Genomic DNA, 12,139 nt, shown 5'->3' with positions numbered 1-12,139 from the left:
TGGAATAGGTTGACAAAGGTCATCTGCTTTTGAAGGGACAATGTCCCTTTTTTTGAAGCTACCCGGGACACCCTTTAAATTTCTAAAGGCTCAATGTTTGATAGCGTACTGCTTTTCTTGGAAGCCTTTGGCTCCTGATGCGGTCTTTCAAACCCTCCTACTCTTAAGAATTGGTTACCCATCCTGCTTCATGGTCACTGTCTTTAACGGCATGGCTATCAAAGCCCAGGTGTTTAAGGATGGGAATAACGGAATCTGTGACTTCCCACAAGATCCAGCATTGCACATAAAAAGCATACTTTATTTGGTATGAAGAAAAACCTTTACTTTCAGAAAATTGGCATTTGAGGGATACTGGTCTCATCAAGGCAGGAGTGTCCTCCCCCCCCCGGTTCAAATCCTCCTATAGGTGGCAGTATTTCCCTACATTCATTGCATTCTTGTGTCCGCCGATGATCTCAAAGTGTATTTTTATTGGTAAACACAACAATCCTATTTTCCTTATTGCAGAAATTGAGTTTTAAGGCTCCACTTCCTTGGAGATTTGGTACAGCTAATATGTTCACAATAATGTGTAAAAAAGTGCTTTATTGAGCTATGGTCTTGTTCTTTGCCCCTATAGATGACTGGTCGGAAGGGCAGGGTGGTCAGCAATGATGATGGAAGCATATCATATGAGTCGCGATCAGAGCTTGATGTCCCTGTAGAAATTCTTAATATCACTGAAAAGCAAAGGTTTATGGATGGTGAAAAGGTAAATATTACCTGCAGTGTTGGTGTTTAATTCTTGGTTAAGTGGTGACTATTTTAACAGTTAATTGTTTTATAGAATATAGCAATCATCTCAGAAGCTGCCAGTTCAGGAATATCTTTGCAAGCTGACCGCAGAGCTAAGAACCAGAGAAGAAGGGTGCACATGACCCTGGAATTGCCTTGGAGTGCAGACCGTGCCATTCAGCAGTTTGGTAAGTTCAGAATCTCTGGAGGCTGTAAAAAAAAAAAAAAAAAAAAAATCATACAGAGCCTATACGCTTTAAAATTCAGCTAATCTGTGTATTGGCTTGGCCCAGCAATATTTTCAGTTCCGCAGATGGAAAGATGTGGGACAGTATTTGGAAAAAAAAAATTAAATGCCCTGTCCCCCCGTGCTCGTGCGCAGTGGTGAACGCATACGTAGGCCACGCCAACATATGTAAACTGTGTTCAAGCCAAACATGAGAACGCCGCAAACGTCAGAGCAAGAGCAATAATTCTAGCACTAGACCTTCTCTTTAAGTTTAAACTGGTAACTTGTAGAAATTTTTAAAAGCATCGCGCATGGAGATTTTTAGGTACCGTAGTGAGACGCCATTCCACGAGCATGCGCAGTTTTAAAGCATAACATGTTGCATATCTATTTACTCGACATAACCTCTTTCATATTTTACAAAGAAATTGGGGTATATATTGTTTTGTATTTTTTAATTCATTAACCACTTGCCCTCCCTGAGGATTCGAACACCCGCCTCCCTTCCTGACCAGGCCATTTTTTAGGCTACTGCGCTGTTACTTTAACTGACAATTGAGCGGCCATGCAACGCTGCACCCAAATGAAATTTATGGCCTTTTTTCCCCCACTAATTGAGCTTTCTTTTGGTGGCATTTGCCTGTGCTGGTTTTTTTTACTTTTTTGCGCTATAAGTAAATACCGACAATTTTTGAGAAAATAAACAATATTTTTTGCTATCAAACCTGTCCAGTGGTCCATCCACAGTGACACCAATACAGTGATGAGTGCTAAAAAAAAAAAAAAGGCACTGACAATGTACTAATGGCACTGGGCTGGAAGGGGTTGTTAACATGAGGGGCGATCAAAGGGTTAACCGTGTTCTGTGTCCGTGTGCTGCACTGTAATCACACTGCTTTGCACAAGCTGACAGGGAGAACTGTTTTGTTTACAAACAGTTCGCCTCCCTGTCGGAGATGCTCAGCAATCATCAGCTGGGACCCGGTGACCGACAGCTGTGAATGGTGGTGTGGATAGGGTGCACGCCCCTTCCCGGAAATGAAAAATCATATACATGATTTTGCGTGTCCTTGATGCCCTTTAGCAGTATATCTGCTATAGGGTTGTTGGGAAGCTGTTAAAGTGTATTTTTTTTTTTTTTCAGAATTTTTCATACATTTTTTTAAAAATTGTCCATTTCAATTTTTGGTTTCGGCACCTGAATTTTCATTTCAGTTCACCACGATTTATAATTTTTTTTTTTTTTTTTTTTTGTACAGGTAGAACGCATAGATCTAATCAAGTGACTGCTCCAGAATATGTCTTCCTCATTTCTGAATTAGCTGGAGAACAAAGATTTGCTTCAATTGTTGCAAAGAGATTAGAAAGTTTGGTATGTTTTTGTGTTAATGTTTTTAACGGTATACTGTACAAAGGATAGCCTTATGTGCAAGATTTTGCAATATATTCTATTTCATGTTTGTTTTTATTTCAACTTTTCAAACCAACCTCTTATACAGAATGATTTAAAAAGGGTGTATGTGGTATGCTTGGTTTAAATTTCTTTAATTTGTTTAAATAAGGGGGCCTTAACGCATGGTGACAGGAGAGCAACAGAATCAAGAGATCTAAGCCGCTTTAACTTTGACAACAAGGTATGTTTGTGGCTTCCTGTTCTGCACTTTTACTACTGTATGAGTTTGATTATTCCTAGCCAGTTACTGCGGTGTGCCATTTGCAGTGCATCATATAGCAGTGGAATATATTCATAAATGTTTTTGGAGCAATTTATGAAACTTTGGCAGATAAGCATGTTTGTAATAAAGCTGACTAAATGCAGCCTGAGATGGAAACACTTTGGTATGCTGCTATCTTCAGGTGATTGGGCACTGGCAAAAGTTTTTTGCTGGGAACACCCCCAGTGCATCCCCAAACCCCACCCACTCTGACTCATCACCCACCTTTCCTCCTCCAAACCTCCATTCTAATGTTGGACCTATTTTTCTTTGTAGATGTTTCTAAACTATCTTAATTGTACAAGACCAAGGCAGAGTATTCCGGTCTAGGCATGTACAGTGCATTCATAAAGTATTCAGATCCCCATTCACTTTTTGCAATGTTATGTTGAGTCTGATACTACTGTTTTTATATTCATTTTTTTTCTCCTTCATCTACACTCCGTACCCCATAATGACAAAGTGAAAACAGAATTTTAGAAATGTCTGTGAATTTATTATAAAGAATAAACTGAAATATCACATTGGCATAATTATTCAGACCCTTTGCAATAACACTTGAAATTTAGCTCAGGTGCCTCCCATTTCTCTTGATCATTGTTAATGTGTCTACACCTTGGCTGGAGTCCAACTGTGGTAAATTCAATTAATTGGAGATGATTTGGAAAGGCATAAAATTCTATAAGGCTAGGTTCACACCTAATGCAGGTTGCGTTTGAGTCGTTTCTGCATTGCGTTTTTTGCACTTGTGTTTTTGCTGTGTTTTTGAGTCTTGCGGTTTTGTTTTTCCACGTTGAAAATTTTTTTTCTTGTTGCTAGGCAGATGCAAAACGCATCAAACGTGGCAAAACGCAATACATTTCTGTAGCGTTTCCATCGAAGTCTGTAAAAACAAACACGCAACTTTTTGCGTGCAAAAAAGTCCCTGACCCCTTCCAAAAAAACTGCACCAGGTGAAAACAAAGGTGTGAACATGTCCCATAGGAAACAATGTTAAATGGACTGTACTGCGATTCTGCAAAATGCTGCAGCAAACAGGTGTGAACCTAGGGTAAAAGACCTCACAGCTGACATGCATACTGTATCAGAGCAAAAGCCATGAGGTCAAAGGAACTGTCTGCAGAGCAGCAGAGGTATAGATTTGGGGAAGGCTATAGAAAAAAAAAAAAAAACCTGCTGAATTGAAGCTTCCCAAGAGCACAGTGGCCTCCACAATTTTCAGATGGAAGAAGTTTGGCATAACTAGGAATCTTTTTTGAGAGCTTGTCACCTGGTCAAACTGGGCAGTCGGGGAAAGGGCCCGAGTAAGAGAAGTGACCAAGAACCCAATGGTAACTCTAAGCTACAGAGATCCTGTGTAGAGATGAGACAGAGTTCCAGAAGGACAGCTATCACTGCAGACCCTCCACTAATCTGGGCTTTATGGCATGGAAACCTCTCCTCGGTGCAAAACACATGAAAGCCTGCTGAGAGTCCTTAACCCCTTCACGCCTAAGGGTAAAACAAATCTAAATGCCTAAGCACAATTCTGCACCTTTGACATGTGATAGCAAAACCGTCCATATCATCACAACTACTTTGCACATCCAGGTGGATTATACCTTGATTTTTTCAGGACAAATTGGGCTTTCATTTGGTGGTAAATGGTAATGGGTATCTCCTGATTTTTTTTTTTATTATCAAAGGAAAACTGGCCAAAAATAGTAAAAAAAAATCCTTTTTTTTTTTATTTAGCTATGTGTTTCTTGTTATGACCATAACCTACCACCAAAGAGCAACCCAAAATAAATTGTCCAGCTCTTGACGATCGCAGCGATACCATATATGTGTATGTTATTTGTTGTTTGTACCCGTAGTACAGCCCAGAAACCATAGTGCGCATTTTTTTTTTTTTTTTACCTAAAACACACTAACACTAACTGACACTGACATTAACACTAACTGACACTGATACCAATTTTTTTTTTTAAATCTTGACCTTTGACCCTGACCTTGACCCTGACCTAAACACTAACCCTGGCACTGAACTAGATCAAACCTTGATCTAGGTATTTTTTTTTATTTTTTTAATATTTATTTCTTTTTTTTTTTTTTTTTTTTTACAAACTTTTTTTTTTCTTCTCTCTGACAGGAGTTCGAGAGATACAATGTATCTCTCTTCTCCATTCATAGAGAGAGAGAGAAAAAAAAAAACAAGGGGGCCGGGCTGCACAGTGACTGACCACTGTGATAGCCAATCAGAGGCTATCACAGCGATCATTAGAACGGGACCCAGTGCTCTCAGTGACACCGCGGTCTCGGTGCTGGGAGCGCGCTGAGGGGCGCGCTCCCAACACAAAGACAGGTACGCAAATATGCGGCCCCACGGAAAAAAGCCCAGGTCCGTGAGGCCGCATATTTGTGTTAAGTCGGCGTCAAGGGGTTAAGGTTGTTTTTTTGCATATTTAATCCACAAAAGCACTTTAAAATATTGATGCATGGCAAACTATTTTGTGTTGATGCCCTAGAGAATGTACTTTGCCAGATCTCTGGGATGACGCTCCTTTTCAAAAATGTGCAGTATTTTGCGTTTAAAGGACCTTGCTTACAAAAAGGCTTGTTTTACGCATGCCTTTTGATGGCAAATGCCTGTTTGGTGAATTCTTTGATAAATGTATCAAGGTACAGGGAGGAAAAAGTGCTTCTAGCCCACAAAAACAGCCTAAGCCTACTACCTCTTTCAACCAAAGGGGTCCTTTTGTTCCACCCAGGCATCCTCCGTGAAGTTAAAACTCCTCTTTCTGGAGTTGGATATCATCTGTTGGCCTTTGCACCAGAATGGATCAGAGATATTGTAACCTCTAGGCCATTTTCTGGGGAGTACAAAATGGAATTTGTTCCTCTGCCCCTCCTCAATTCCTAACCTAAGCTACCAGCTTCTCTGCAAACAGGCAGACTTGTGGGCCTCCCAAGGTGAATTTCAGACACAAGGAGTAATCATCCCAGTTCCTCGAGAGGAAATACATTTGCTTTTTTTTACCAAAGCTGAATAAAGGCATTATCTCTGTTTTGGATCTAAAATCCCCAAACATATCTTCATGGTCAGCACTTCTTAGATTGGGGAATTAGGGCATCAGTGAACATCCAAGATGTGAGTGTGCTGCAGGTGAATATTAGAGAAGGAGACCTCCTGTGACTCTTCTGCCTAAGGGTCCAGGGCCTCATGGTAAACGTCTTCAAGGTTGACCCCTTCACTTTCTTTTCAAGACCTGTGCAGATCAACATTCTCAGGACATGAAACAAGGAGATCTCTCTATTGTCTACTTCTGTTCAGCCAGGCAATAATCTCCATGGTATGGTGGATTTCCAACTCTGCCACAGAATTTTGAAAATTATATCTTCCCTCCTTCCTGGAAGGTAGTAAGGATGGATTCAAGCCTGACAGGCTGGGGCAGGGTATAGAATTCCCTGGCTGTCAGGGAACCTGATCCTGACAGGAGTCCTTGCTCCCTATCAACATTCTGACACTGTGTCTTAAAACTGACTCTCCCAAACTTCATACCTCTCCTACATGGTCAGGGTGAAGTCTTACAACACCATGGCTGTGGCCTACGTACATTTCCAAGGGGGTACCAGAAATCCGGCTACCATGAAGGAAGCGACCCGGATTCTCTCCTGAGAACCATAACACTTTCTGCTTTCTATATGCTGGGTGTGGAAAATTGGCAGGCATGCTCCCTAATTCAGCAACACCTGGTAAGTGGTACCTAAATCTGGAGATTTTCCTGATCCCTTGTCAGAAATGAGTAATGTCAGATGTGGACATCATGGCCTCCAGATTAAACAAAAAAATTAGACAAGGATTGTGGCCAGGCCTAGGCATTCCCTTGCTTTTTCAGTGGATGTCCTGATGATTCTTAGGTCCATGGTTAGATTGGCGTATACTTTCTCTCCAGTGAGGATTCTTCCTCACTTCACAAGATAGAGAACAAATTCTGATGATCCTCATTGTGCAAGATTGGCCCAGGAGACTTTGGACATGCCATGGCCTCTTCCACATAGGCCAGACCACGAGTCACAAGTCCCTCTCTTCCATCGTGCTTCTTGCTCTCTGGCATTTAGTGGCATGGCTGTTGAAACCCAGGTCCTAAATAGGGGCATTTCAGACTTCTTCCCACATTATTAAAGGCAAAGAACTACCTTTTCTCAGCATCTACCATTGGTTCTCTGTTACTTGCATTCTAGCCTTCCTCCAGTCTGACCTGGACCCCCTTCTGGGCTTTAGGTTTCTAAAGGGACACATTTCTACTTTTTTTTTTTTTTTTTTTTTTTTTTATAAATTATATTCCAGAAACCTTTTGAACTCTTAAGACCTTTGTACAGGACGTTGCTCATATCAGTCCCATACTTAGACCTCACATGTCTTTTTAGGCTCTGAATCTTGTGCTTTCGGTTATTCTAAAACTTCCCCTTGAACAAATTCAGGATATCCTGTGGGATCATCTCACCAGTAAGATGACCTATTTAGTAGCTGTTACCTCCAAGCGTTTCTCGAAGTTGGCAGCCCTTTATTGTAAGGAACTTATCTTGTATAGACAAGGTGATCCTTGGACCCAGACCCTACTTCCTTCCCGAGATGGGTCTCCAATTCTCATCAGTGAGTGCTTTCTCGCTTCACTGTGCCCTGCCCTGAAGCATACCAAACAGATTCCACTCCACTGCCTAAATGTGTTCAGAGCAGTTAGAGGGACTCAATTTTTCTGAAGTAAGCTAGGTGTAGACCCTTTGTCCTCCCTGAAGGTCCCAAAAGCAGCATCCTGCTTTCTCTTCTACCATTGCTAGGTGGTTCAGCCAGTTCATTTCCAGAGCTTATGCCCTCAAGGAATGTGTCCCTCCCTTTGCTACCAAGGTTCATTCCACCAGATCTGTCAGTGTTTGTTAGGCCTTACAGCATTAAGCATTTGTTTCATGGGTTACGAAGGCTACCACCTTGTCTTTTTTGTTCTTGCCTTCTCAGTTATACCAGGTGGATCTCTACTAATGTGAGCTTTGGACGTAAGGTGCTTTAAGGTGTACTTTTGAGTGTTTGGTCCTGTTGAACCTTGTTTTCTGTGGGTCTGTTTGCTTTTATTTACTATATTGTTGCCCACAGTTTACTGCTTGCAGGTTTCCCATCGTCTGCAACTAGTCCAGTACTGTACACTTAAGATGATGGAAATTTTGGCTTACCTGTAAATTTCATATCTTGAGTACAGTACAGGACACAGATCTCTCCCCTCTGTCACTTATTTGCTACAAAACTGCAGGCCCACTGAGTCCGTGGGGTTTTATCAAGGTGCATTGGTGGTGTTCCCAGTAAAGCTGTTGCCAGTGTCCAGTCGCTGAAGGTAGCCACATGTAACCCCTGGTCTATGACTAAAAGTCCTCTACTGTAAGATAAAGAATTTAGTCAAGTCAAAATTCCCATTTTTCCATTTCAAGTAGTTGTACAACATAGATGCTGTAAAAGGAATGTTTAAGACGGCTTCTCTAACAACCCCTTAGTTTAACTATCACTGTGAAATACTTGCCTCCAGACCAGCTCCCAAGATATTCACTAAAAGTGTAGTTTTGTTACACTAGCACTCCACTGCTTCTGAACAACAGACAAATGAAATAAAAAGCTGAATAACCAGGATAATTTGTTATGCGTTTTCGTTAGTTATTAATTCTATGTAATTCTCTTGCAGTATGGAAGAAATGCTTTGGAGATTGTCATGAAATCAATTGTGAGTTTGGATGCTCCTTTGGTTTCACCACCTCCAGATTATCCTGGTGACTTTTTCAAAGGTGAGTTATATAACACTGTGTGATCAGCTCAATTTAAATGATTTAGAACTATAATTTTAAAAGCTATATGAGTAAATCTTTCTTATGCCTGGTCTAAAACCTAAGCTCTCGAGTCTCTTCCTTTTTTTGGTGCACTTCTAAAAATTAGAAACTTCTTCAGCTTTTGTTTTCTGTGCTTTTCGAAGTAGAACAAATATTTTTTCTATATGTTCAATTTCAGATGTTCGTCAAGGGTTAATTGGCGTTGGGCTTATAAATGTTGAAGACCGTTCAGGAATTTTGACTCTTGATAAAGGTATATTTTGCGTAGTTTTATATGTAAAAGCTTTTATTAACAATATTAAAATGTAACTCTGAATGTTTAAGATATTTTTGATAACATATTTGTCAGAATACCAAAAATAAAGTAGCTGTTTAAATTTGTAGGGCAATCGTGCCCTTCAGCTTATCCTACTTGTACAACCACAATTCCAAGGAAGTTGGGACACTGAGTATTTTGAGATTTGCAAATCATTGCATTCAGTTTTTTATAGATTTTACACAAATACAAGGACATATTTTATTCACAATAGAAAACGTCAAATTTTTAAACTGAGAGAAGGTACCATTTTTAGAAGAGATAATTTTGAAATTGATGGCAGCAACACTTCTCAAAGTTGGGACGGCAATAAAAAATCTGGCAAAGTAAATGCTACTAACCAGGAAGAGCTGGAAGGAAATATTGAAAGTAGGTTAATTGGCAACTGGGCAGTAACATGATTAGGTGTAAAAAGGCATCTTAGAGAGTCGATGTCTTAGAGTAGAGTAAAGGTGTGCAGAGGTTCACCAATCTTTAAAAGATGCTTCTACAAATTGTCGAACAATTTCAGAATGTTTCTCAACGTAAAATTGCAAATACTTTAAATATATCCTCATCTTCAGTACATAATATCACAAGATTCTGAGAATCTGGAGATATCTTTGTGCACAAGGGACTAGGCCAACATGCAGTATTGGATGCCCATGATATTAGGGCCCTGAAACTGCAGTGCATTAAAATCAGAAATGATTCTGTGATTGACATCATTGCTTGCGTTCTCAGGAATGCTTCTAAAAATCAATGTCTGTTAACATAGTTAAAATGCATGTGAAATCTATTTCATGCAAAATAAGAAGCAATATATTTACATGATCCAAAAACACTGCTGTCTTCTCTGGGCCAAAGCTTTTTTTTAAATGGTCTTTTGCAGACTGTGGAAAACTGTTGTTTGTGTTTGAACAAAAATTAACTTTTTTCTTTTATTAGTAATAATGGGCACTGCGTCCTCTAGACTAAAGAGCAGAAGGACCTTCCAGCTTATTATCAGCACTCAATCTTTTCAGCTTGCACCTCTGGAAAAGGATCAGTGCTGTAAAAAAAATATATATATATCTAAGTTTTAGAGCAGCATATGCTCCCACCCAGACAACCATTTTCAGGGAAGGCCTTGCATATTTCAGCAAGACAATGCTAAACTACATACTGCATCTATTGACAATGGCATGGCTTTGTAATGGAAGAGTCCAGATGCCTATTTGTCCTGGCTGCAGTCCAGAACTTTCACCAATTGAAAATACTTGACGCATTTTGAAATGAAAAATACAAAACTCAACATCCAAAACATAAAATGACCCAGGACTGTTGAGCAGTTAGAATCCTATATCTGGCAAGAATGGGATAACATTCCTCTCCCATAACTTCACTGGTCTTGCACAATGTATACATTAAATTAATTTATTTTAGGTTCTAAAAAAGTTTGTTTGTTTTTTTTAATACAGATTACAACAACATTGGGAAGTTTCTTAACCGTATTCTGGGTATGGAAGTCCACCAACAGAATGCCCTCTTTCAGTACTTCTCTGACACACTCAATGCTGTTATACAGAATGCAAAGAAAAATGGCAGATATGACATGGGAATTCTAGGTACACAAAAATGCTTAACTTGCATACTTGTAGAATTTTAAAACACCTGTACTGTTGAAACCATTTTTTTTTTTCCCACTTTTTTTTTTTTTCCAGATCTTGGCTCTGGGGATGAAAAGGTTTCCAAGGCTGAAGTTAAGAAGTTCCTGACACCGGGATATTCCACTTCAGGCCATGTAGAATTGTACACAGTAAGTTCTGGTTAAAAATGATAGGGTAGCTTGTACTGTTTTAAAAAAATGGTTTGTTTTTAAAAATCTGTGTGTGTGTTTAGTTTCTTTGGGTTCGTATGCTCCTGACTGGCAAATAGAAAAGAGTTGTGAAATAATGGTGCTTGGTGTGGCTTTTTCTTCTCTGTACAGACCCAAAGCTTGACTCCCAATGGCCTTATGTCACAGGTGGGCACACACCAAAAAGACTTTGTTCTTTGTCAGCTGTTTCTAATTGCAGCAATCTGAGATTGCTATAATGTTAAAGTTTAGCAAAGTTTTGAAATCATATACTTTGTATTTTTACACATTGTGCATGTATACTTCTCAGATACCCAGAAGGCCATAGTGACAGCTCTTAAAGTGGTAGTAAAACCACTTTGTTAATTGTTATCTACACGTAAAATTATAATAAAGCTGACCTATTGGTAAAATTAATATCTCCTAAGCGTGCACTGCTTAGGTGATATTCGGGGAATTTTTAGCTGCGCATGTGCTCTGAAGGAACGGTATACCTGTGCCATTCCTTCAGAGCACTGTGCCGTGGCCCGTGACTCCTGTGTGCATGCGTGGGAGAGATGTCATCGCTGCTTAGCCAGTCAGATAGCCGGAGCTCGCGAACCGGGAAAGAACGCCGGGTGAAGATGGAAGCCTTTACAGTGGTCACAGTGCACCGCTGGTGGGCTTTTGTTTTATGGTACATTTTACATATTGTGCTAGTATGCTATGCATACTAGTACATTATGCTATTGCCTTGTAGGGAACGTTTTTTATTTTTGATGCGATTTACTACCACTTTACCCATGTTCTTTATTATGTACAGATAAGTGTAGAAAGAGGAATGTCTTGGGAAGATGCAACTAAAATATGGGCTGAGCAAAGTGGACCAGAAGATGGCTTTTACTTGTCACAGCAGGTAAGCGTTATTAATTCTCCACGTAAAGCAAAAATTCAGGCACAGGTTTTCTTTTACCAGTGTGTAAGTACAGTTGTGTTCAAAATAATAGCAGTCAGACATCACTAACCTGATCAATCACTGTTTTTGGTAGAAATGATATTTCTACATGGCAAATAATTTACTAGCAGGTGTAGTAGAGTAAAAGAAATTCGACAGACCCAACAGTCATGACATGCATGCTGCTGATTCTGTGTAATTGAATCACTAATTAAAAGGGGCATGTTCAAAATAATAGCAGTGTGGAGTTCTATTAGTGAGGTCATTCATTCTTTGAAAAACAGGTAGCAATTATTGCCCTTATTTAAGGAAGGAAGGCAGCAAATGGTGTACATGCTGGTTACAGTGCATTTCTCTCTGAAATTCTGAGGAAAATGGGTCGTTCCAGACATTGTTCAGAAGAACAGTGTACCTTGATTAAAAAGTTGATTGGAGAGGGGAAAACATATAAAGAAGTGCAGAAAATGATAGGCTGCTCAGCTAAAGTGATCGCAAATGCTTT

General features: G+C 39.8%; 1 protein-coding gene across 2 annotated transcripts in view; it reads left to right on the top strand.

Moving 5' to 3' along the window:
* The window catches only part of SBNO1 (strawberry notch homolog 1), a 72,226-nt gene that overhangs the window by 42,958 nt on the left and 17,129 nt on the right, over window positions 1-12,139 (top strand). For both annotated transcript variants that reach the window (XM_089662011.1, XM_089662010.1), the window contains 9 exons: window positions 623-754; window positions 830-965; window positions 2,266-2,378; window positions 2,569-2,640; window positions 8,430-8,529; window positions 8,750-8,824; window positions 10,327-10,473; window positions 10,570-10,664; window positions 11,506-11,598. In XM_089662011.1, coding sequence (XP_089518137.1) covers window positions 623-754; window positions 830-965; window positions 2,266-2,378; window positions 2,569-2,640; window positions 8,430-8,529; window positions 8,750-8,824; window positions 10,327-10,473; window positions 10,570-10,664; window positions 11,506-11,598 — 963 coding nt within the window. The remainder of the gene's footprint in view (window positions 1-622; window positions 755-829; window positions 966-2,265; window positions 2,379-2,568; window positions 2,641-8,429; window positions 8,530-8,749; window positions 8,825-10,326; window positions 10,474-10,569; window positions 10,665-11,505; window positions 11,599-12,139) is intronic.

Source organism: Staurois parvus, unplaced genomic scaffold, assembly GCF_062004578.1.
Source record: "Staurois parvus isolate SC_StPar_1 unplaced genomic scaffold, SC_StPar_1.0 ptg001418l, whole genome shotgun sequence".
NCBI lineage: Eukaryota > Metazoa > Chordata > Amphibia > Anura > Ranidae > Staurois > Staurois parvus.
The sequence above is the reverse complement of the archived record's forward strand: the minus strand, read 5'-3'. Positions and strand labels throughout refer to the sequence as shown.